The sequence below is a fragment of the Pseudophryne corroboree genome, chromosome 11, assembly GCF_028390025.1.
Source record: "Pseudophryne corroboree isolate aPseCor3 chromosome 11, aPseCor3.hap2, whole genome shotgun sequence".
In the NCBI taxonomy this organism is placed as follows: Eukaryota; Metazoa; Chordata; class Amphibia; order Anura; family Myobatrachidae; genus Pseudophryne; species Pseudophryne corroboree.
The window spans coordinates 204,438,044-204,465,025 of record NC_086454.1 but is presented as its reverse complement, the minus strand read 5'-3'; the positions used below and the strand labels follow the sequence as shown (position 1 = coordinate 204,465,025).

Genomic DNA, 26,982 nt, shown 5'->3' with positions numbered 1-26,982 from the left:
ACGGGATCCGCAGGAGACATGGGTACTTTAAGACTTTAAAAGGGGTGTGAACTGGCTCCTCCCTCTATGTCCCTCCTCCAGACTCCAGTTATAGGAACTGTGACAAGTGAGACGGACATTTTCGAGGAAAAGGATTTATTTAATTTTTTTAAACTAAGGTGATAATCATACCAGCTCACACCTTCAACACGCCGTACAACATGGCATTCAACAACAACGCATGCAACGGCATGACTAACATAAGTCCCAGACTGACTAAACTCAACACAACATGTGTGTAACCATAACCAATAACTGCAGATACAGCCCGCACTGGGACGGGCGCCCAGCATCCTCTTTGGACTAAGAGAAAAGGATTTACCGGTAGGTAATAAAATCTTATTTTCTCATACGTCCTAGAGGATGCTGGGGATGCTTCAAGAACCATGGGGTTTATACCAAAGCTCTAGAATGGGCGGGAGAGTGCGGATGACTCTGCAGCACCGATTGACCAAACAAGAGGTCCTCCTCAGCCAGGGTATCAAACTTGTAAACGTCGCAAAGGTGTTTGATCCCGACCAAGTAGCAGCTCGGCAAAGCTGTAATGCCGAGACCCCTCGGGCAGCCGCCCAGGATGAGCCCACCTTTCTGGTAGAATGGGCCTTCACCGATTTCGGTAACGGTAATCCTGCCATAGAATGAGCCTGCTGAATCGTATTACAGATCTAGAGTGCAATAGTCTGCTTGGAAGCAGGAGCCCCAATCTTGTTGGGAGCCCACAGGACAAACAGAGCCTCTGTTTTCCTAATCTGAGCCGTTCTGGCGACATATATTTTCAAAGCTCTGACCATCGAGAGACTTCGATTCCGCCAAGGCGTCAGTAGCCACTGGCACCACAATAGGCTGGTTTACGTGAAACAATGAAACCACCTTTTGGCAGAGATTTGAGTTCTCAACTCCGCTCTATCTCCATGGAAGATTAAATAGGGGCTTTTGTGAGACAAAGCCGCCAATTCAGACACCCGTCTTGCGGATGCCAAGGCCAACAGCATGACTAGTTTCCAAGTAAGGAATTTCAACTCAACCTTACGTAAAGGTTCAAACCAATGAGATCGCAGAAACTGAAACACCACATTAAGATCCCATGGTGCCACTGGGGGCACAAAGGGTGGTTGGATGTGCAGCAGGCCCTTAACGAAGGTCTGAACTTCTGGAAGGGAGGCCAATTCTTTCTGAAAGAAAATAGATAAGGCCGAAATTTGTACTTTAATGAAGCCTAACTTTAGGCCCGCATCCACACCTGCTTGCAAAAAATGGAGCAAACGCCCCAGCTGAAATTCTTCCGTAGGAGCCTTCTTGGATTCACACCAAGACACATATTTTCTTCAAATACGGTGGTAATGCTTCGCCGTTACTTCTTTTCTAGCCTGAAGTAGTGTGGGAATGACTTCACTGGGAATACCCTTTCGGGCTAGGATTTGGCATTCAACCGCCAAGCCGTTAAGCGCAGCCGCGGTAAGTCTTGATACACGCACGGCCCTTGCTGTAACAGGTCCTCTCGTAGAGGAAGAGGCCAGGGATCTTCTATGAGTAATTCTTGAAGATCTGGATACCAAGCCCTCCTTGGCCAGTCCGGAACAATGAGGATCGCCTGAACCTTTGTTCTTCTTATGATCTTTATCACCTTTGGAATGAGTGGAAGTGGAGGGAACACATAGACCGACTGAAACACCCACGGTGTCACCAGAGCGTCCACCGCTATTGCTTGAGGGTCCCTCGACCTGGAATAATCTCTCTGAAGTTTCTTGTTGAGGCGAGACGCCATCATGTCTATTTGAGGAATTCCCCAACGACTTGTCACTTCTGCAAAGACCTCTTGATGAAGACCCCACTCTCCTGGATGGAGATCGTGTCTGCTGAGGAAGTCTGCTTTCCAGTTGTCTACTCCTGGAATGAAGACTGCTGACAGAGCACTTGCATGTTTCTCCGCTCAGCGAAGAACTTTTGTGGCCTCCGCCATCGCCGCTCTGCTCTTTGTTCCGCCCTGGAAGTTTATGTACGCCACTGCTGTTACGTTGTCTGACTGAATCAAGACGGGCAGACCGCGAAGAAGATGTTCCGCTTGCCGAAGGCCGTTGTAAATGGCCCTTAATTCCAGAATGTTTATGTGCAGACAAGCTTCCTGGCTTGACCATTTTCCCTGGAAATTTTCCCCCTGTGTGACTGCTCCACAGCCTCGGAGACTTGCATCCGTGGTCCAATCCTGGATCACGAACCTGCGTCCCTCTAGGAGGTGAGAACTGTGCAGCCACCACAGGAGAGAGATTCTGGTCCTGGAAGATAGGATTATTTTCCGGTGCATGTGGAGGTGAGACCCGGACCACTTGTCCAACAGGTCCCACTGAAACACCCTGGCATGGAACCTGTCAAACTGAATGGCCTCGTAGGCCGCCACCATCTTCCCCAGAAACCGAGTGCATTGAAGAATCGACATTCTTGCCGGTTTCAGAATCTGTTTAACCCAGAGCCTTTTCCACTGGAAGAAAAACTCTCTGTAATTCTGTATCCAGAATCATACCCAAGAACGACAGCCGTGTTGTCGGAACCAACTGTAATTTTGGAAAGTTTAGGAGCCAACCATGCTGTTGCAGAATTGTCAGGGAGAGTGTAACGTTGTTCAGTAATTGCTACTTGGATCTCGCCTTTATCAGGAGATCGTCCAAGTACGGGATAATTGTGATTCCCTGCTTGCGCAGAAGAACCATCATTTCCGCCATAACCTTGGTGAAAATCCTCGGAGCCGTGGACAGACCAAACGGCAACGTCTGAAATTGGTAATGACAATCCTGGACAGCAAACTTCAGATAAGCCTGATGTGGAGGATATATGGGGACGTGCAAGTAGGCATCCTTTATGTCGACCAACACCATAAAATCCCCCTCCTCCAGACTGGAGATCACTGCTCGGAGAGATTCCATCTTGAATTTGAATTTTTTTAGATAGAAGTTGAGGGATTTAAGTTCAGAATCGGTCTGACTGAGCCATTCGGCTTCGGGACCAAACAGGCTCGAATAAAAGCCTTCCCCCCTGTTGTGACGGGGGTACCATGACAATGACTTGATTTTGACACAGCTTTAGTATTGCAGCGCATACTACCTCCCTTTCTGGAAGAGAAGCTGGCAAGATAGATTTGAAAAAAATCGGTGAGGGGGCACGTCTTGAAACTCCAATTTGTACCCTTGGGCTACTATTTCTAATACCCAAGGATCCAGGGCCGAGCGAACCCAGACCTGACTGAAGAGTTGTAGACGTGCTCCCACCGGTGCAGACTTCCGCAGAGAAGCCCCAGCGTCATGCAGTGGATTTGGTAGAAGCCGGGGAGGACTTCTGCTCTTGGGAACTTGCCACAGCCTGTGCCCTTTTTCCCATTCCTCCTCCTCTCGTAGCAAGGAAGGAAGACCCTCGTCCTTTTTTGTATTTATTGGGCTGAAAGGACTGCATCTGATAATGGGGCATTTTCTTTTGTTGTGCAGGAACATAAGGTAGGAACGATGACTTACTCGCGGTAGCCGTAGATACCAGGTCAGTGAGGTCGTCACCAAACAAGACACTACCGTTAAACGGCAGAGACTCCATAGTCTTCTTAGAGTCAGCATCAACATTCCATTGATGAATCCACAATGCCCTCCTAGCCGAGACTGCGATGGCATTGGCCCTTGATCCCAAAAGGCCAATATCCCTCACAGCTTCCTTTAGATAGGCTGCAGCATCACTGATATGACCCAGTGTTAAAAGCACGCTATCCCTGTACAGGGAATCCATATCAGATGACAAGTTATCTGCCCACTTTTCAATGGCGCTACTCAACCATGCCGATACAACGTCAGGCCTGAGCAGCGTACCTGTAGTGACATAAATGGATTTTAGTGTATTTTCCTGCTTACGATCCGCAGGATCCTTTAGGGCTGCCGTGTCAGGAGACGGAAGCGCCACCTTTTTGGACAGACGCAATAGATCTTTGTCCACCGTGGGGGTTGACTCCCACTTTTCCCTGTCCCTAGAGGGGAACGGATATGCCACCGGAATTCTCTTGGGAACCTGTGACTTCTTGTCAGGATTTTCCCAAGCTTTTTCAAAAAGAGTGTTGAGTTCATGAGAGGGAGGAAACGTCACCTCAGGTTTCTTTCCCTTAAACATGCAGACCCTTGTATCAGCAACAGCAGGGTCCTCCGTGATATGTAATACTTCTTTTATCGCCACAATCATGTACTGAATGCTCTTAGCCAGTTTAGGATTCAATCTGGCATCACTATAGTCGACACTGGAATCAGAGTCCGTCTCGGTATCTGTATCCGTTATCTGGGAAAATGAACGCTTCTGTGACCCCAAGGGGGTCTGAACTTGCGACAATGCATACTCCATGGATTTTCTCCATGTCTGGTTCTGAGACTCAGATTTAATCTCTTATTCAACCTAGTCACATTTGCATTCAAAACACTCAAAATATTTACCCAATCAGCCGTCGGCGGTGCAGACACGGTCATTCCCACAGTCTTTTCAGTCCCCACTCCAGCCTCCTCCTGGGAAGAGCACTCAGCCTAAGACATGTCGAAACACGCGTATCGACACCCACAACCACACTGGGGCTATAGGGGACAGACTCACAGCAAAGCCTGTTAGAGAAACACAGAGGGAGTTTTGCCAGCTCACAACCCAGCGCCTATCCCGGTACTGAAACAATTAAAATAATGCCTCAGCCCTGTTTTTGCGCTTTTTATACTAATAAAACAGAGAAGAGAAAATGTGTGAAGAGAAAATAAGAATTTACTTACCGATAATTCTATTTCTCATAGTCCGTAGTGGATGCTGGGGACTCCGAAAGGACCATGGGGAACAGCGGCTCCGCAGGAGACTGGGCACAAAAGTAAAAAGCTTTAGGACTACCTGGTGTGCACTGGCTCCTCCCCCTATGACCCTCCTCCAAGCCTCAGTTAGGATACTGTGCCCGGACGAGCGTACACAATAAGGAAGGATTTTGAATCCCGGGTAAGACTCATACCAGCCACACCAATCACACCGTACAACTTGTGATCTGAACCCAGTTAACAGCATGATAACAGAAGGAGCCTCTGAAAAGATAGCTCACAACAACAATAACCCGATTTGTGTAACAATAACTATGTACAAGTAATGCAGACAATCCGCACTTGGGATGGGCGCCCAGCATCCACTACGGACTATGAGAAATAGAATTATCGGTAAGTAAATTCTTATTTTCTCTAACGTCCTAGTGGATGCTGGGGACTCCGAAAGGACCATGGGGATTATACCAAAGCTCCCAAACGGGCGGGAGAGTGCGGATGACTCTGCAGCACCGAATGAGAGAACTCCAGGTCCTCCTCAGCCAGGGTATCAAATTTGTAGAATTTAGTAAACGTGTTTGCCCCTGACCAAGTAGCTGCTCGGCAAAGTTGTAAAGCCGAGACCCCTCGGGCAGCCGCCCAAGATGAGCCCACTTTCCGTGTGGAATGGGCTTTTACAGATTTTGGCTGTGGCAGGCCTGCCACAGAATGTGCAAGCTGAATTGTACTACAAATCCAACGAGCAATCGTCTGCTTAGAAGCAGGAGCACCCAGCTTGTTGGGTGCATACAGGATAAACAGCGAGTCAGATTTTCTGACTCCAGCCGTCCTGGAAACATATATTTTCAGGGCCCTGACTACGTCCAGCAACTTGGAATCCTCCAAGTCCCTAGTAGCCGCAGGCACCACAATAGGCTGGTTTAAGTGAAATGCTGAAACCACCTTAGGGAGAAATTGAGGACGAGTCCTCAATTCTGCCCTGTCCGTATGAAAAATTAGGTAAGGGCTTTTATAGGATAAAGCCGCCAATTCTGAGACACGCCTGGCTGAAGCCAGGGCTAACAGCATTACCACTTTCCATGTGAGATATTTTAAGTCCACAGTGGTGAGTGGTTCAAACCAATGTGATTTTAGGAATCCCAAAACTACATTGAGATCCCAAGGTGCCACTGGAGGCACAAAAGGAGGCTGTATATGCAGTACTCCCTTGACAAACGTCTGAACTTCAGGAACAGAACCTAGTTCTTTTTGGAAGAATATTGACAGGGCCGAAATTTGAACCTTAATGGACCCTAATTTGAGGCCCATAGACAGACCTGTTTGCAGGAAATGCAGGAATCGACCCAGTTGAAATTCCTCTGTAGGGGCCTTCCTGGCCTCGCACCACGCAACATATTTACACCAAATACGGTGATAATGTTGTACGGTTACATCCTTCCTGGCTTTGATCAGGGTAGGGATGACTTCATCCGGAATGCTTTTTAACTTCAGGATCCGGCGTTCAACCGCCATGCCGTCAAACGCAGCCGCGGTAAGTCTTGGAACAGACATGGTCCCTGCTGGAGCAGGTCCTTTCTTAGAGGTAGAGGCCACGGGTCTTCCGTGAGCATCTCTTGAATTTCCGGGTACCAAGTCCTTCTTGGCCAATCCGGAGCCACGAGTATAGTCTTTACTCCTCTCCTTCTTATGATTCTCAGTACTTTTGGTATGAGAGGAAGAGGAGGGAACACATACACTGACTGGTACACCCACGGTGTTACCAGAGCGTCCACAGCTATTGCCTGAGGGTCCCTTGACCTGGCGCAATATCTGTCCAGTTTTTTGTTGAGGCGGGACGCCATCATGTCCACCTTTGGTTTTTCCCAACGGTTCACAATCATGTGGAAGACTTCTGGGTGAAGTCCCCACTCCCCCGGGTGAAGATCGTGTCTGCTGAGGAAGTCTGCTTCCCAGTTGTCCACTCCCGGAATGAACACTGCTGACAGTGCTATCACATGATTTTCCGCCCAGCGAAGAATCCTTGCCACTTCCGTCATTGCCCTCCTGCTTCTTGTGCCGCCCTGTCTGTTTACGTGGGCGACTGCCGTGATGTTGTCCGACTGGATCAACACCGGCTGACCCTGAAGCAGAGATCTTGCCTGACTTAGGGCATTGTAAATGGCCCTTAGTTCCAGGATATTTATGTGAAGTGACGTTTCCATGCTTGACCACAAGCCCTGGAAATTTCTTCCCTGTGTGACTGCTCCCCAGCCTCTCAGGCTGGCATCCGTGGTCACCAGGACCCAATCCTGAATGCCGAATCTGCGGCCCTCTAGGAGATGAGCACTCTGTAACCACCACAGGAGAGACACCCTTGTCCTTGGAGACAGGGTTATCCGCTGATGCATTTGAAGATGCGATCCGGACCATTTGTCCAGCAGATCCCACTGAAAAGTTCTTGCGTGGAATCTGCCGAATGGAATCGCTTCGTAAGAAGCCACCATCTTTCCAAGGACCCTTGTGCATTGATGTACTGACACTTGGCCTGGTCTTAGGAGGTTCCTGACTAGGTCGGATAACTCCCTGGCTTTCTCTTCCGGGAGAAACACCTTTTTCTGTACTGTGTCCAGAATCATTCCTAGGAACAGCAGACGTGTCGTCGGAATCGGCTGCGATTTTGGAATATTTAGAATCCATCCGTGCTGTCGTAGTACTACTTGAGATAGTGCTACTCCGACCTCTAACTGTTCTCTGGACCTTGCCCTTATCAGGAGATCGTCCAAGTAAGGGATAATTAAGACGCCTTTTCTTCGAAGAAGAATCATCATTTCGGCCATTACCTTGGTAAAGACCCGGGGTGCCGTGGACAATCCAAATGGCAGCGTCTGAAACTGATAGTGACAGTTCTGTACCACAAACCTGAGGTACCCTTGGTGAGAAGGGCAAATTGGGACATGGAGGTAAGCATCCTTGATGTCCAGAGACACCATATAGTCCCCTTCTTCCAGGTTCGCTATCACTGCTCTGAGTGATTCCATCTTGAATTTGAACCTTTGTATGTAAGTGTTCAAGGATTTCAGATTTAAAATAGGTCTCACCGAGCCATCCGGCTTCGGTACCACAAACAGCCTGGAATAATACCCCTTTCCCTGTTGTAGGAGGGGTACCTTGATTATCACTTGCTGGGAATACAGCTTGTGAATGGCTTCCAATACCGCCTCCCTGTCGGGGGGAGACGTTGGTAAAGCAGACTTCAGGAACCGGCGAGGGGGAGATGTCTCGAATTCCAATTTGTACCCCTGGGATACTACCTGCAGGATCCAGGGGTCCACTTGCGAGTGAGCCCACTGCGCGCTGAAATTCTTGAGACGGGCCCCCACCGTGCCTGAGTCCGCTTGTAAGGCCCCAGCGTCATGCTGAGGACTTGGCAGAAGCGGGGGAGGGCTTCTGTTCGTGGGAAGAGGCTGTCTGCTGCAGTCTTTTTCCCCTTCCTCTGCCCCGGGGCAGATATGAGTGGCCTTTTGCCCGCTTGCCCTTATGGGGACGAAAGGACTGAGCCTGAAAAGACGGTATCTTTTTCTGCTGCGAGGTGACTTGGGGTAAAAAGGTGGATTTCCCAGCCGTTGCCGTGGCCACCAGGTCCGATAGACCGACCCCAAATAACTCCTCCCCTTTATACGGCAATACTTCCATATGCCGTTTGGAATCCGCATCCCCTGACCACTGTCGCGTCCATAATCCTCTTCTGGCAGAAATGGACATCGCACTTACTCTTGATGCCAGAGTGCAAATATCCCTCTGTGCATCTCGCATATATAGAAATGCATCCTTTAAATGCTCTATAGTCAATAATATATTGTCCCTGTCCAGGGTATCAATATTTTCAGTCAGGGAATCCGACCAAGCCACCACAGCACTGCACATCCAGGCTGAGGCGATTGCTGGTCGCAGTATAATACCAGTATGTGTGTATATACTTTTTAGGATATTTTCCAGCTTCCTATCAGCTGGTTCCTTGAGGGCGGCCGTATCAGGAGACGGTAACGCCACTTGTTTTGATAAGCGTGTGAGCGCCTTATCTACCCTAGGGGGTGTTTCCCAACGTGCCCTAACCTCTGCCGGGAAAGGGTATAATGCCAATAATTTTTTAGAAATTAGCAGTTTTTTATCGGGGGAAACCCACGCTTCATCACACACCTCATTTAATTCATCTGATTCGGGAAAAACTACGGGTAGTTTTTTCACACCCCACATAATACCCTTTTTTGTGGTACTTGTAGTATCAGAAATGTTCAAAACCTCCTTCATTGCCGTGATCATGTAACGTGTGGCCCTACTGGAAAATACGTTTGTTTCCTCACCGTCGACACTGGAGTCAGTGTCCGTGTCTGTATCGACCTGAGGTAACGGGCGCTTTAGAGCCCCTGACGGTGTTTGAGACGCCTGTACAGGTATTAACTGATTTGCCGGCTGTCTCATGTCGTCAACAGTCTTTTGTAAAGTGCTGACACTATCACGTAATTCTTTCCATAAGACCATCCAGTCAGGTGTCGACTCCCTAGGGGGTGACATCACTAACACAGGCAATTGCTCCGCCTCCACACCATTTTCCTCCTCATACATGTCGACACAACGTACCGACACAGCACACACACAGGGAATGCTCTGATAGAGGACAGGACCCCACTAGCCCTTTGGGGAGACAGAGGGAGAGTTTGCCAGCACACACCAGAGCGCTATATATATATAGGGATAACCTTATATAAGTGTTTTTCCCTAATATAGCTGCTGTATTATTTATATGCCAATTTAGTGCCCCCCCTCTCTTGTTTTACCCTGTTTCTGTAGTGCAGGACCGCAGGGGAGAGTCAGGGAGCCTTCCTCCAACGGAGCTGTGAGGAAAAAATGGCGCCAGTGTGCTGAGGAGATAGGCTCCGCCCCCTTTTCGGCGGCCTTTCTCCCGCTTTTTTATGGAAAAATTGGCAGGGGTTAAATGCATCCATATAGCCCAGGAGCTATATGTGATGTATTTTTTGCCAAAAAAAGGTGTTTTATTGCGTCTCAGGGCGCCCCCCCCAGCGCCCTGCACCCTCAGTGACTGGAGTGTGAAGTGTGCTGAGAGCAATGGCGCACAGCTGCGGTGCTGTGCGCTACCTTATTGAAGACAGGACGTCTTCTGCCGCCGATTTTCCGGACCTCTTCAGTCTTCTGGCTCTGTAAGGGGGCCGGCGGCGCGGCTCTGGGACCCATCCATGGCTGGGCCTGTGATCGTCCCTCTGGAGCTAATGTCCAGTAGCCTAAGAAGCCCAATCCACTCTGCACGCAGGTGAGTTCGCTTCTTCTCCCCTTAGTCCCTCGGTGCAGTGAGCCTGTTGCCAGCAGGTCTCACTGAAAATAAAAAACCTACTTTAAACTTTTACACTAAGCAGCTCAGGAGAGCCCCTTAGCCTGCACCCGTCTCGTTCGGGCACAAAAATCTAACTGAGGCTTGGAGGAGGGTCATAGGGGGAGGAGCCAGTGCACACCAGGTAGTCCTAAAGCTTTTTACTTTTGTGCCCAGTCTCCTGCGGAGCCGCTGTTCCCCATGGTCCTTTCGGAGTCCCCAGCATCCACTAGGACGTTAGAGAAAATGGCGCTTATTAGAGCTGTGAGGGCTAAGCCACACTCCTTAATGGCGCGCTTCAGTCCCGCTAATTTTCATATTCTTTATACTGGCGGGGGTCTGGACATAGTGCAAAAGCACTGTATTCCTCTTTTGCCAGGTATTTATGAGGTATTATGCTGCCCAAGTCGCCCCCCCCCCCCCCCCCCGCGCCGTGCACCCTGCAGTGCCGCTGTGTGTGTGGGAGCATGGCGTGCAGCGCTGCCGCTGCGCGGTACCTCAAAGACACCGAAGTCTTCTGTCGTCACTGAAGTCTTCTGATCTTCTTTTACTCACCCGTCTTCTGACTTCTGGCTCTGCAAGGGGGGTGACAGCGCGGCTCCGTGAACGAGCATCTAGGCGTACCTAGCGATCAGACCCTCTGGAGCTAATGGTGTCCAGTAGCCTAAGAAGCAGAGCCTTGAAACTCACAGAAGCAGGTCTGCTTCTCTCCCCTCAGTCCCACGATGCAGGGAGCCTGTTGCCAGCAAGTCTCCCTGAAAATAATAAACCTAACAAAGTATTTTTCTGAGAAACTCTGGAAAGCTCCTCGGTGTGCATCCAGTCTCACTGGGCACAGAATCTAACTGGAGTCTGGAGGAGGGGCATAGAGGGAGGAGCCAGTTCACACCCCTTTTAAAGTGTTAAAGTGCCCATGTCTCCTGCGGATCCCGTCTATACCCCATGGTTCTTGAAGCATCCCCTGCATTCTCAAGGACGTATGAGAAATACGCACCATAGCGCGTTTTTGCGATAACTGAAAGGACATCACTGGTCAGCGGCGGGATGTTGCAAATAAACCGTTCACACGGGCGTTCGCAAGGTGACTGACAGGAGGAAGACGTTTGTGGGTGGTAACTGCTCATTTACGGAGTGTGTTTGGAAAAAGGCAGACATGTCCAAGCGTGTTCAGAAAGGGTGTCTAACGTCAGCTCCGACCCCGATTAGCCTGATGTGATCGCACTGGATAAGCAAGTCCTGGGCTGCGCAGAGACTGCACACACTGAATTTTAGCAGCTCAGCGTACACATAGCATCTCACACTTGCATGACGAAAATACACTCCCCTTGCAGGCGGCGACTAGCTGAACGCAGGACAGCAAAAATCGCAACCCAGCGATCAGATCTGAATTACCCCTTACTTGTGTACATTGTGATAGTTGCTAATGTAAGAAAAGACACTGCAACAAGGTAAGCCCACTAACAGAATTGTAGGGCCCAGTACAAAGAAAGGCAGGGCAAAACTTAAAAAAGCTTTTAAAGAATAAAGCAATTTTTATTTTCAGGCATTGCGGTGGTACAAGTATGCTCAGGATTCTTGTTAAAAATAGGATTTTGGTTAACTACCGGTAAATCCTTTTCTCGTAGTCCGTAGAGGATGCTGGGGTCCATATTAGTACCATGGGGTATAGACTGATCCACCAGGTACCATTGGCACTTTAAGAGTTTAATAGTGTGGGCTGGCTCCTCCCTCTATGCCCCTCCTACCAGATTCAGTCTAGAAACTGTGCCCGAGGAGACAACATACTTCGAGAGAAGCAATTACATAGATAGTGGCGAGATTCATACCAGCTCACACAACAGTCAAATCCGGCTAATATTCCAGAAAAACTCAGCAACAGATGAAACAGTAAATAACGCAGAACTTACCTAGGAACCAGGCAGTGCTGAACTATAAAACCAAAGCAGGAAAACGCAGCGCTGGGCGGGCGCCCAGCATCCTCTACGGACTGCGAGAAAAGGATTTACCTGTAGGTAACCAAAATCCGATTTTCTCTTACGTCCTAGAGAATGCTGGGGCCATATTAGTACCATGGGGATGTACCAAAGCTCCCAGTACGGGAGGGAGAGCACGGAGGCTCCTGCAACACTGCTTGACCAAACTTGAGGTCATCAGAGGCCAAAGTGTCGAACTTGTAAAACTTGGCAAACGTGTTCGACCCAGACCAAGTAGCTGCAACCCCCCTCCCCCAGAAAGAGCCCACTTTAAGAGTAGAGTGGGCCTTTACAGATTTTGGACACCGAATAAGCATGCTGGATTGCTGGATAGTGTCATGTAGTAATATAATATACCCTGCACCGAACCCAGATAATGTCCTAGAAATATGATAAAACCAGCTGTTCAATAATTTTTACTTGTTTAATAGTCTATAATTAATCAGCTGGAGGTGCTCCAACAATCATGTTTAAACCTGATAAACATACAAAACCCCGACAGTGGCCGGAGAAAGACAGGGATTGCCTTTTTGGAGCACTCTTTTACATTTAAATGTAAAAGAGTGCTCCAAAAAGGCAATCCCTGTCTTTCTCCGGCCACTGTCGGGTTTTGTATGTTTGCTGGATAGTGTACCTGATCCAGCGTGAAATCGACTGCTTAGAAGCAGGACACCCAATTTTCTTGGGATCATAGAAGACAAACATTGAGTCACTTTTTGTATAACGAGCCGTCCTCTGCACTTAAATATTTAAAGTCCTCACTACATACAAGGCCTTTGAAGCAATTGAGGAGTCAGTAGCCATTGGCACCACAATAGGTTAGTTGATATGGAAAGCCGATACAACCTTAGGCAGGAATTGTGGACGAGTCCTAAGTTAAGCCCTGTCTTCTTGAAAGATAAGATAGGGGCTTTTAAAAGATAAAGCCCCCAATTCCGACACGCGTCATGCAGAAGCCAAGGCCAACAAAGTGACCGCCTTCCACGTGAAAAACTTGAGATCAGCCTCCTGCAGAGGCTCAAACCAAGCAGATTGCAGGAACTGTAACACCACATCAAGATTCCAGGGTGTCGTTGGCACCACAAAGGGAGGCTGGATGTGCAGAACCCCTTTCAAAAAGGTCTGTACCTCAGGGAGTACAGACAATTGTTTTTAGAAGAAGATGGACAAAGCAGAGATCTGGACCTTGATGGAGCCCAATCTCAGTCCCATATCCGCACCTGCTTGCAGGAAATGGAGAAAACTCCACCGCCGGAAACTTCTTAGACTCCCACCAAGAAACATGTTTTTTCCAGATGCAATGGTAATGTTTAGACGTTACCCCCTTCCTAGCCTGTATCAGGGTAGGAACGACCTCACTCGGGATACCCTTCCGAGCTAAGATCTGGCGTTAGCCGTGGTAGGTCTTGATAAGCAAATGGCCCCTGCAGCAGCAGATCCTCCCGAAGAGGTAACGGCCTTGGATCTTCCAGCAGAAGATCCAGTAGATCCGCGTACCAAGCCCTCCTTGGCCAGTCCGGAGCAATGAGGATTGCCAGAACCTTTGTTCTTCTTACCAGTTGAAGAACCTTTGGTATCAGAGGAAGTGGAGGGAACACATACACTGACGTGAACACCCGCGGCATTACCAGTGCGTCCACCGCCACTGCCTGTGGGTCTGTCGACCTGGAACAGTACCCCCGCAGCTTCTTGTTGAGGCGGGAGGCCATCATGTCTATGTGAGGAACCCCCCACCAACCGGTTACCTCCTGGAACACCTCCAGATAGAGGCTCCACTCTCCTGGATGGAGATCGTGTCTGCTGAGGAAGTCTGCTTCCCAGATGTCTACACCCGGAATGAAGATTGCTCACATCGCCACCGCGTGCCTTTCTGCCCAGAGGAGGATTTTTGACACCTCCGACATGGCAGCCCTGCTCTTCATTCGGTTTATGTAGGCCACTGTGGTCACGTTGTCCGACTGCACCTGAACAGCCCGATCCTGTAGAAGGTGTGCTGCTTGCAGAAGGCCGTTGTATATGGCTCTTAGCTCCAGAATGTTTATCGGGAGAAGAGAGTCTTGATCCGACCACCGTCCTTGGAAGGTTTCCCCCTGAGGGACTGCTCCCCAACCTCTTAGACTTGCACCTGTGGTTAGAAGGATCCAGTCCTGAACTCCGAACCTTCGGCTTTCCAGAAGGTGAGGTAGTTGTATCCACCAGCGAAATCCTGGCTTTCGGAGACAGACGGATTCTCTGGTGCATGTGTAGGTGAGATCCCGACCACTGGTCCAAGATATCAAGCTAAAAGGACCGAGCATGAAACCTTCCGTATTGTAGAGCCTCGTAGAAGGCAACCATCTTCCCCAGAAGGCGGATGCACTGATGAACCGAGACCCGGGTAGGCTTTAAGACATACCGGACCATTGATTAAATCACCAATGCTGGAGGAGGAGGGGATCCGGCTGGTGAGAACACTGACATTTACCATTTGTACTGACGTAATACCCGGGACCGCCAGTCATTATTTAAAAAAAACGCATTTGAACTGTTTAAACCACAGTTCCAATCAATCTGGTAATTATTTCATTGTTTCACTCACCTGGAAAACCTCTCCATGAGAAAAGGAATGCCTTGCACTGCACTTTATGCTTTTTGCTGAATTTTTATCCATTTTACAATTATTGTTTGTCATTTATATGTGCATTAAAATTGTGTTACACTATATGCACTTTTCTTCCATTCTATATTCCCATTGAAATAACGGGATGGTGTATGAAAACGAACTGGAAAAGTACTGGTTAAGTTATTACTCCATTTTTTTGTATTTTGCACTATTGGTGAGGGGTTAAGGATACCTCTGGAAGTAATTGACTGATTAGCTGCTGTATGCGCACGGGACTCTTCCTTTATTCATTGTTGTATCCATACAACCATAGAAGATTGCAGAACTTGAGTGGCATGCTCAGTCCAAGCAACCCTATCAGAAATCTGAGAAATAGTTCCCCTCAGAGAGACTAACCATTCTGGCTCTCTAGCTGGGATCTGCACTACAACAGTGCAATCCTGATTACATGGTATGGAGTCTTCTTGGTAAGATAAATCCTCTGCAGCATATGAAACAGTGTCCCTAGACATGTTGTCACATACACACCAAACACCCCACAAACACACAGGGTACTGGGTAGACAGTTTCCCCCCCAAGAATGGCAGATAGACACAGAGATTGGCGCCAACCCTGACAAAGCGCTATTATAGGTTATAGGGATACCCCAACCAGCGCTGACTGTGTCCCTTAATAGGTGACGCAGCCTTTACACAGCCTCCCCTCCCTTCTACAACCCTCTGGTACCGTAAACATAGCTGGAGGTGCTCTGGAGGGACCTGGTCATCCACTGGCAGTGAGCTGCTGGCAAGAAAATGGCGCTAAACGCTGCTGGGACCGCTCTGAGGAGAAGCTCCGCCCCTTCAATGTCTTCCCGCTCTTGCAAGATTATACTGGCCTGAGGATTTGTTTGCTGGCTGAGATCCGCTAACCCAGACAGGCTGGAAATGGTCAGTGTAGGGTTATGTGCTGGCTCAGGGCACGCCGCACCGCAGTACCGCTGAGCCGTTCTGGAGCACGGTTAATACCGCGCTCCTACCCTTAAAGCCGCCCTCTTCACACTGACCCCCCCGATTGTAAGGGGGGACAGTGACTCACTCACCACTTTCAGCTCTGTAAGGGAGTGGCGGCTGGCTGCCGGTGTGAGCGTTCCCATGTGGTGGGGCGCAATCTGTCCCCTCTGGAGCTCAATGTCCAGCCAGCGGAGTCAGTGGCTCAAGACCCCCACAGGGTGGACACTGCTCCCCCCCCCCCCCCCTCAGTCCTTCGATGCAGACAGGCTGTTGCCAGCAGCCTCCTGTAAAAAAAATGAACTCTAAGAAAAACTTTTACCAGGAAAGCTCTGTAGAGCTCTCCTAGCTGTGACCGGCTCCTCCGGGCACATTTTCTAAACTGAGTCTGGTAGGAGGAGCATAGGGGGAGGAGCCAGCCCACAGTATTAAACTCTTAAAGTTCCAATGGCTCCTGGTGGACACATCGATACCCCATGGTACCAATATGGACCCCAGCATCCTCTAGGACGTAAGAGAAATATGGTTCCTCATACAAAGGCATTTTATATTCAGCAGGGGTTAAAATTGACAGAAGCATTACTACTGCTGGCAATGCACCTTTGAAATGAGAAAAATTGCCAAAGATTTATAACAGGGAAACTGTGCACTGCAAACCTGCCATCCTTAGGGACAGTTATGTGGTCACAGCCTTGCACTATTCATCCATATGACTGTGGATGGAGAAAGGGGGCAGGGGCACAGAGGAGGAAGTAACACAGATGGGGAAGAGGCTGATTAAAATATGCGGCATGCCTATATTCTGTGTGAAACTGCAGCTCAATCTGTGGCCCTCATTCCGAGTTGTTCGCTCGCTAGCTGCTTTTAGCAGCTTTGCACAAGCTAAGCCGCCGCCTACTGGGAGTGAATCTTAGCTTCTTAAAATTGCGAGCGAAAGATTCGCAATATTGCGAAAAGACATCTCTGTGCAGTTTCTGAGTAGCTCGAGACTTACTCTGCCAGTGCGATCAGTTCAGTGCTTGTCGTTCCTGGTTTGACGTCACAAACACACCAAGCGTTCGCCCAGACACTCCTCCGTTTCTCCAGCCACTCCCGCGTTTTTCCCAGAAACGGTAGCGTTTTTTCCCACACGCCCATAAAACGGCCTGTTTCCACCCAGAAACACCCACTTCTTGTCAATCACATTACGATCACCAGAACGAAGAAAAAACCGTGAGTAAAATACCTAACTGCATAGCAAATTTACTTGGCGCAGTCGCAGTGCGGACATTGCGCATGCGCACTAAGCGGAAAATCGCTGCGATGCGAAGAAATTTACCGAGCGAACAACTCGGAATGACCACCTGTATACGAAATCCTACGTTACAGTGTTTTCCTGGAAAATTTTGTATGCAGATACAGCCACAGTTGCACACAGAATATAGGCATGCCACATATTTAAATCAGCAGAGTCTGCTTGTGCGTCTTATTTTGCATAGTGAAGCAAATAAGACACATTTCCTGCAACAACAACACAAAAAAAAAACTTTAGCAGAGTTGCACTGGAATTGCCATCTCACTCATGCAAGGCATTTTGCGGAAAGATGTATGAGGACACATCTGCATATGCAAGCCATGGTCTTATGTGGTGAGCTATAATAGGCTCTGGGTTAGATGTATCAAACCTTGGAGACAGTACCAAACAATTAGCTCCTGTCAGTTTTCAAACACAGAATGTAAAATAACAGAAGCCGATTGGTTGGTACTTTATTTCTCTCCAAGGTTTGATAGAGATCTCCCCTCTGAGTTTCTACTTTCAGCACTATGCAATAGCTGTACACAGTACCTTATAAGATGGATAGAAATGTTCTTCTTATGACATATCTTCTCCTACCTCCCAACCATCTCTCTTTGACAGAACAGTCCCACCATTCAGTGATCAGGACATCCATTACGTCATAGCACAGTGATTAGTATTCTGTATGGGGGTCATGAGTTCTAGTCCAGCTAGGTTCCTAACTATGCGGAGATTGTATTCTATCCTTGTGTTTGCCAGAGTTTCACCTGGGTGCACTGGTTTCCTCTAGAGCTGCGCGGGTACGTTTCCCTGAGAAACGAGACCACCCCACCCCCGAACTGCACTATCCGAGCCCGGATGAGAGTCCGACTCGGGACTTCCCGCCTTACTCGGAAACCAGAAAGAGGCAAAACGTCATCTTCCCGCTGACGGAATCTCACAGATTTTGGATTCCATATAAACAGTCGTGCAGCGCCACCATTTTCACTCCGGACTCTGTCTCACTCTGTGGGTGGTGCCATTGGGTGGGGTTAGTGTGTGCTCTGTAGGGGTGCTATTGCAGTCATTGTGGTGTACCTGCCCTGTGTCAGGGGTGCTGTCCTGGCTGTCACTGGTGTTTCATATGCTGTTACGGCAGGGTTCTGCTGCTGTACATGGGTGTTGCTGTCATTGTGTTGTACAGGGTGCAGGGGCACTGTCCTCCTCCTGTATGCTGTAAATTATAGGGGTGCTGCTGTTAAAATAACATTACACTGGCCCTCTATGCTATAAAAATTCAGGGGTGCAGTAAAAACAATGTACACTGGCTCAGTCTTGTGTGCTGTAAAAATACAGGGGTGCAGTGAAAATAAATGTACACTGGCCCTGTCTTGCATCCTGTAAAAATACTGGGGTGCAGTGAAAATAAATCTACACTGGCACTGTATGCTGTAAAAATACAGGGGTGCAGTGAAAATAAATGTACACTGGCCTTGTTTTGTATGCTGTAAAATTACAGGGGTGTTGTGAAAATAAGGGGTGCTGGCACTGTCCGCAGTTGGGATGTCTAGGCCTGACCTTCACAACACTGTATGGAAAGAGTAGGCTCCTACAACCATTTGCACGCCCCCTGCAAGTGCTGGGAGGAGCACCGCCAGTCCAGTTGCTGATATTGAGATTGAGGATGTCACTGTAGAAGTACACCAGGATGAGGAGGATATGGGTGTAGCTGGCGCTACAGAGGAAGTTGACGATGAGGAGTCTGATGGTGATGTGGTTTGTTTGAATAAGGCACCAGTGGAGACAGTTGTTGGCCATGGGATGAAAAAGCCCATGATCATGCCTGTGCAAAATACCCAAAAAAGCCACCTCTTCGGTGTGGAATTATTTCTCCACAAATCCGGACAACAGGTATCAAGCCAGCTGTTGCCTTTGTCAATCCATAATAAGTAGGGGTAAGGGCGTTAACCATCTAGGAACATCCTCCTTTATACGTCACCTGCAGTGCATTCATCATGTCATTGTCAAGTTCAGAAACTTTGGGCAATAGCGCAAGCATTCCACTGACACCTAAATTAGTGTTCACGCTAGGCAATTTTAGCAAGGCGCCGCGCCCTGCCTGATTTTTTAAGGACAAAACCCGCTCTGCCCTTTCTGCGGCACCCTGCTAAAACATGCGAACGGCATCCATTCACGCTGAGAGCGCTTGGGGGAAGCCCAGCACCTCCGTAGGTGCTGGGCACACCCCCAACAGTGATGCTGCCGGCCGCCTACACCCCCTTTTTTTTACGTCTGCGGGCTGAACCGCCCACTTTTATTACCCGTAATGACTCGCCCCCTATTTTGCATGACTACGCCCCCTCTTCGCCGCACACGCTTGTGCCCCTCTAGGTCCGGCGCCTTGCCCTGGCCGGATTCTAGAGTGAACACTATAAATGATGTTTTTTGTTTGAATATTCTTTCTCTGCGAGGATGAGGATGTAAACACTGAAAAGGGGGGGAATCTGAGGATGAGGACGACATCTTGCCACTGTACAGCCAGTTTGTGCAAGGAGAGATTGTTTTTTTTTTGGTGGGGGCACAAACAAACCAATCACTTCAGCCACAATCGTGTGGCAGACACAGTCGCTGAAATTATTGGTTTGTTAAAGTGTGCATGTCCTGTTTATACAGCATAAGGGTGGGAGGGAGGGCACAAGGACAATTCCATCTTACATGTCTTTTCTTTGCCACATCATTCCAGGGGTGCTGCCCCTCTGCCCTATCAGTCCAGGGGTGCTGCCCCACTGCAGTTTACGTCCAGGAGTGCTGTTGCCTGTCTGCTGTGCTGTGTAATTCTCCAGGGGTGCTGCCTACTCTGTATAAGTCCAAAGGTGCTCCTGTACCCGATTCTAGGTTTAAATGAAAGACTAAAGATATGAAACAAGCTTCAACATCAAACAGATTTGTGAAAACTAGCCGCAAAGGTGGATATGGAAATTGGCGAAGTGTTTTTAAATAAAGTGGGGAGAGTCCAAATTTGCGGCCAAAGTCAATGTGACTCAGAAAAGACTGAATCATAATCCAGCCCAACTGCTGGAGAGGTAAAAGTGAGATTTTCTGCTGGAGCATTAGAGAGAGGTTCTTCTCAATTATTTTATGTTAGGGACTCACTCAAATGAATGGCTCCAATGAGTCAACCTTAATGCAGATTTATTATTGATGTTCCAAATTTTGGGATTATTTATTTAGAAGATGCTCATTATTGTACAGGCATCTTCTTTTCTTAAGGGCTGAGTAGGGTTATCGCTAGCCCTTGCAGTGTTAGAAAAACAGAGTTTCAGTGATCTTGCACAGCATCAGCTTTTCATTGCACTGCAGCACTAGATGGGCCAGGAGCTCCTGTGAGGCAAAAACAGTAACTGAATAAGGTCCTGTATGAGTCTCATGGTGGTTTACAGCCAGGAAAATGTCTGGTTTGCCAGGCTGAGGCATGCTGTGGGCACAGAGGTTAGCATTGCTTCCTCCCACAGTCCTACTTATAGTATGAAATGAGTTTGGACTGTAGAGTGGTAAACTCCACTAGGTCAGGGGCTCAATAACAAAAAAATAAATAAATTACTGCACAGTTGTGCTTAGTAATTTACCAAACTCAACTTGCCCCATCCAGGGCTGCTTGGGTGCTCAGGAGGGGCTGCTAAAACATGTAAGGGGCTGCTTTATTTACAAATAAAATATGAATAAAAAAAACAAGACACAAAGGTATGCTCACATGCGTGTAAATGGGACACACAGGTATGCTCACGTGTGTACCTGGGAGCTATGAAAAACAAAAATAAGGCATCTGCCACAAAATACGTAAATAAAAATGCTATTAAATAAAAAATAAAAAAAAATAAAAAAAGATATACAAGAGATTTTCACAAAATAAGTCTCCAGACTCCATGGAGGGGAAAATATCCAATCTTGATCCTGTGGTATACACCAGTTTATTGTCAGTGTCCGGAGTCTTACCGGTACGCTGGGGCCGCAGGGCTGGCTTCCTTGGCATTGTGCGGGCAGCGGCGGAGGTGGGCTGCTGCGCCGGATCCGTGGGCAGCAGTAGCGGAGGTGAGGGGGTCCGCTCGTGGTGGCGGGACGCCGCTAGAGCGGGTCGCTCTTGCTAAACCGTTGCTTGGAGACCAGGGGCAGTGAGCAATGTGGCTTTGCAAAAAGGTCTGCATTACTGGGAGCCGCCATGTTGGAGACCAAGTTTTAAGCATTGTTCCTGTTTCCTGTTTCTTCCAGCCAATCCAGGGGAAGCTCTCCCTATAAAAAGGGGGCTGGTTTAGGACAGGGATGCCAGTCCTTCAAGTTACAACCCTGTTGTAGGTGCTTTAGCCTGTGCTCCCAGGATTCCTGCTGTATCTTGGTTCCTCCTGATCCTGCTTGGTCGGTTCTCTGTTGCTGCTGCAGCCCTGCCGTTTCTTGCCTGCTACTGCCAGTGGAAGCGCTCCTGGAAAACCCGGTCCAGTAAGACTCTTTGGGCACAGTCGGCCCCGGGTCTTCTGCCTCGTCTTTCAAGCCACACTCCACAGATCTCCTTCACCAGCCACGCCTTTGTACCACTGACCACAGCCTGCAGATTATTATCTTCAAGCCTCGTTTTCCAAACCACAGTCCACAGTCCTTGTTTCCAGCCACGTTTTCAACTACCATCCACAGTTCCACAGTTCATCATCTACAGTCTCGTCTTTCAAATCACAGTCCGCAGTTCTTCACCTCCAGCCACGTCTTTAACCATTGTGCTTCAGCCTCAGTTCCCTACCTCAGCTCTGTACATAATAAATACTTTCCATTGACTCTCAAACCCCGCCTACGTTCTTCATTGCTCCGTGTCCCATGCGAAGGAACTATATCCAGCCCCCTCATCTGGTTCACTCACAGCCTGCTACCTCCTCGGGCAAATCTCAGCTGCCGGATCCTCAAACCCAGCCAGACGTGACAGTAAGCACTGGCCCAATGGATTCGACGGGTGATCAGGCCTCAGGAGGGGATTCAACTGCAGATATCTGGTCTCGCTTAAGTAAGCAGGAGGCCACACAATCTCAAATCGTGCAGTTCATGCAGAGCATGTCCGAACGTCTCGATTCTCTCTGTGTTGCCATGACGGCACCTCAAGTATCTACAGCTGCTCCCACATTGGCACCTCCGGTCCTGCTTCCTCCTGTACCAGTACCACTTCCACGTTTGCATTTGCCACCTCCCAGTAAATTTGATGGGAATCCAAAACAATGCCGCGGGGTTTCTTAACCAGTGTGAAATCCAGTTCGAACTACAGTCGCCCAACTTCCCATCAGCACGAACCAAAGTAGACTATATAATTTCTTTACTTACCGGGCAAGCGTTGGAATGGGCTTCACCTTTGTGGGAGAGGATGGATCCCATCTTATCTAACTATCCGGAATTCATGGCTACCTTTCGAAGAATCTTCGACGAACCGGGCAGGACTTCTGCCGCCTCATTGGAGATCCTGCGCCTGCGTCAGGGCACGCGTACGGTCAGTCAGTACGTGATCCAGTTTCGCACCCTTTCCTCAGAACTGAACTGGAACGAGGAGGCTCTCATTGCAGCTTTCTGAAACGGTCTCTCCGAAAAGATCAAAGATGACCTTGCAACTCAGGACGTACCTGATAAGTTGGATATGCTAATTTCTTTATGCAATAAGTTAGATCTGAGGTACAGAGAACGCTGTATGGAGAGGTTGCGGTCAGATCGCCCTAAGCCTACAGTTGTTCTTCCACCAACACCATCATCACCAACTGTGGAAGAACCCATGCAGATTAATCGCTCCCACCTCTCCAATGAAGGACGTCAGAGACGGCGACAAGGGAACCTCTGCCTGTATTGTGGTGCATTTGATCACTTTGTTAAAACTTGCAGTCTACGTCCGGGAAACGCCCGCTCCTAGTTTGTGCTGGAGAGGTCAAGCTAGGAGAATTCTCAGAATTACATACCAAGAAAGAGTCTGTCCTGTTAACCCAATTGGAGCTCCCTTCTTCTCTTCTCATCCCTGCACTACTTGACTCCGGAGCCGCCGAAAGCTTCATTACGTCAGCTCTGGTCAAACGATCTGGAATACAAACGGTTCCTTTGGATCATACCATTTCTGTTACCGCAGTGGATGGAAGTTATATCCTAGAGGGTATTATATCCTTTCGTACTATTCCTCTCAAGATGAAGGTCGGAGTTCTCCATTCAGAAAAAAATCTCTTACCTTGTAATTCCTAAAGCCTCTCATGAACTAATCCTAGGGTTTCCATGGTTAATCAGACACAATCCCCACATAGATTGGCAAACTATGGATGTTCTCTCTTGGGGACAAGACTGCTTTCAGAACGGTTTACCTTCAGTTAGACCTCTCTGTTCTTCCAACCCCTCCAGCCTTCCTGTGGAGTACCAATCTTTTCAAGATGTTTTCAGTAAGCATGGGGCGGACACCTTGCCTCCGCATCGTACTTGGGATTGTCCCATTTAGCTAGTACCCGGTAAGACTCCTCCCCAAGGTCGAATTTACCCTCTCTCACTTCCCGAGACACAGGCCATGTCGGAGTATATACGGGAGAACTTGGAGAAAGGGTTCATCAGGTCTTCTACATCTCCGGCCGGAGCAGGGTTTTTCTTCGTCAAAAAGAAGGATGGGGGGTTGCGGCCCTGTATTGACTATAGAGGTCTCAATGACATAACAATTAAGAACAGATATCCGTTACCTCTGATTCCAGAACTGTTCGACCGTGTTAAAGGAGCTACTGTATTTACTAAGTTGGACTTACGGGGGGCCTACAATCTTATACGTATTCGCCCAGGGGACGAATGGAAGACGGCATTTAATACCCACGACGGCCATTACGAATACTTGGTAATGCCTTTTGGCCTATGCAACGCCCCAGCCGTCTTTCAAGAGTTCGTTAACGAAATCTTCAGAGATCTCCTCTATGACTGCTTGGTAGTGTATCTGGATGACATCCTCATATTTTCTAGGGATCTGAAGACCCACCGGGAACAAGTCAAAGAAGTGTTAACTCATTTACGAAGGAATCAGTTATTCTATAAGTTAGAGAAGTGCACCTTTGAAGTACCCACGATTCCATTCCTCGGTTACATTCTTTCAGGGCAGAGGTTATAGATGGACCCCGCTAAAGTCCAGGCGATTCAGGATTGGGCACTTCCAGCTACCCTTAAGAGAATTCAACGTTTCCTGGGGTTTGCTAACTTCTACCGAAGATTCATTCAAAATTATTCTTCTGTCATAGCTCCTATAACCGCATTAACTAGGAAGGGAGCTGATCCTGCCAAGTGGTCTCCGGAGGCTTTGGAAGCTTTTTCATCTTTAAAGGAGGCCTTCACGACTGCTCCAGTTCTTCGACAACCCGATCTCAGCCGTCCGTTCTTGGTGGAGGTTGATGACTCTACTGTAGGAGTAGGAGCAGTATTATCCCAGCTTTTCGAGGACAAGAAGGTCCATCCTTGTGCATTCTTCTCGCGAAGATTCTCCCCCGCTGAACAGAATTACGCTATTGGGGAACAGGAATTACTGGCAATTAAGTTGGCCTTTGAGGAGTGGAGGTATTTGTTGGAGGGAGCTCAGCATCCAATTTCGGTGACCACGGATCACAAGAACCTCCTGTATCTACAGTCAGCCCGATGTCTGAACCCACGCCAAGCAAGATGGGCACTCTTCTTTACCCGTTTTAATTTTAAACTCCGTTGCAGACCAGGTTCCCTCAACAAAAAGGCAGATGCATTATCTCGCTCCCTAAGTTCAGAAGAACCCTCTGACCGTTTAAAAGAGCAATTTATCCTGGAATCCACCTCTTTTTCTGCAACTAATACCTCTCCACTTCCTCCTCCAGGGAAGATCTTCGTTGCACCAAATCTTCGCAAAAAACTTCTTACATGGGCTCACTCCTCCTCCTTCATGGGCCATGCGGGCAGTCATAAGACACTTAAATTCATTCATTGCTCCTACTGGTGGCCTCATCTCAGGACTGACGTTCAGGAATTCGTAGCTGCCTGTCCAAAATGTGCCCCGCATAAAAGTCCCAAAGGTCCACCAGCCGGGTTACTCCATCCTTTGCCGGTACCACTAAGACCATGAACACATATTTCTATGGACTTTATTACAGATTTACCTATGTCTGGTGGTCGGAACACTGTATGGGTCATAGTTGACCGATTCTCTAAAATGGCACACTTTGTTCCTCTGGCTAATCTTCCATCTGCATCCCAGTTGGCAAAATTGTTTATAGCAGAGATCGTGTCTGATAGAGGTCCTCAATTTGTGGCCAGGTTTTGGAGATCCCTATGTTCTGCTCTTGGCGTGAAATTAAACTTCTCAGGATATCTTCCTCAAACGGATGGTCAAACAGAGAGAGTGAACCAGGATCTGGAGACTTTTCTGCGTTTATTCATGTCCTCCTCACAGGACGACTGGCTGGACTTCCTCCCGTTCGCAGAATTTGCCCATAACAATCTTTATCACTCTGCCACAAAATCTTCTCCATTCTTCATTAATTATGGTTACCATCCAAGAGTTCCTGACTTCCAACTTCTGCCTACGCTCGAGGTTCCGGCCGCAGAGTCAACACTTCGTCAATTTACTGAAGCCTGGAAACAAGTTCACAAGACTTTGCTCAAGACATCCAAGAGATATAAGACCTATGCAGATCTGAAACGAAAAGCTGTACCAAGCCTTAAGGTAGGAGATCGGGTTTGGGTTTCCACACGTAACCTAAGATTAAAGGTTCCTACAAAAAAGTTTGCTCCCAGATTTATTGGGCCTTACCCAATCGAAAGAGTGTTGAATCCTGTGGCTTACAAAGTGAAATTACCTCCGCAGTTAAGAATTCCTAATGCATTTCATATTTCTCTCTTAAAACCACTGGTACTCAATCGGTTCAGAGCCGCTCTGCCTAAATCACCCAAGATCCAATCAGCACATGGAGATGAATTTGAGATTCACAAGATCCTCGATTCTCGCAGACGTTATGGTCGCATCCAGTACCTTGTCAATTGGAAAGGGTATGGGCCAGAGGAGAGATCTTGGGTAGATGCAGAGGATGTCCATGCTCCAAGACTTATTCGGACATTTCATGCCAAGTTTCCAACTAAACCACATAGGTGTCCGGAGTCCACCCGCAAAAGGGGGGGTACTGTCAGTGTCCGGAGTCTTACCGGTACGCTGGGGCCGCGGGGCTGGCTTCCTTGGCGTTGTGCGAGCAGCGGCGGAGGTGGGCTGCTGCGCCGGATCCGTGGGCAGCAGTAGCGGAGGTGAGGGGGTCTGCTCGTGGTGGCGGGACGCCGCTACAGCGGGTCGCTCTTGCTGAACTGTTGCTTGGAGACCAGGGGCAGTGAGCAATGTGGCTTTGCAAAAAGGTCTGCATTACTGGGCGCCGCCATGTTGGAGACCAAGTTTTAAATAAGATTTTACTTACCGATAAATCTATTTCTCGTAGTCCGTAGTGGATGCTGGGGACTCCGAAAGGACCATGGGGATTAGCGGCTCCGCAGGAGACAGGGCACAAAAATAAAGCTTTAGGATCAGGTGGTGTGCACTGGCTCCTCCTCCTATGACCCTCCTCCAAGCCTCAGTTAGGATACTGTGCCCGGACGAGCGTACACAATAAGGAAGGATTTTGAATCCCGGGTAAGACTCATACCAGCCACACCAATCACACCGTACAACTTGTGATCTGAACCAAGTTAACAGTATGACAACGTAGGAGCCTCTGAACAGACGGCTCACAACAAGAACAACCCGATTTTTTTGTAACAATAACTATGTACAAGTATTGCAGACAATCCGCACTTGGGATGGGCGCCCAGCATCCACTACGGACTACGAGAAATAGATTTATCGGTAAGTAAAATCTTATTTTCTCTAACGTCCTAGTGGATGCTGGGGACTCCGTCAGGACCATGGGGATTATACCAAAGCTCCCA

General features: G+C 48.5%; 1 protein-coding gene across 4 annotated transcripts in view; it reads right to left on the bottom strand.

The window, feature by feature from the left end:
* Window positions 1–26,982, bottom strand: part of VRK3 (VRK serine/threonine kinase 3) — a 751,237-nt gene that overhangs the window by 689,432 nt on the left and 34,823 nt on the right. Inside the window, exon 1 of one of the 4 annotated variants that reach the window (XM_063945243.1) lies at window positions 19,738–19,906. The exons of 2 other annotated variants lie outside the window; for them this stretch is intronic. In XM_063945243.1, the coding sequence (XP_063801313.1) occupies window positions 19,738–19,760 (23 nt within the window). In that variant the 5' untranslated portion in view covers window positions 19,761–19,906. Of the gene's footprint in view, window positions 1–19,737; window positions 19,907–26,982 lie in introns of those variants that run through there. One more of the 4 variants, XM_063945240.1, reaches the window with a different exon arrangement.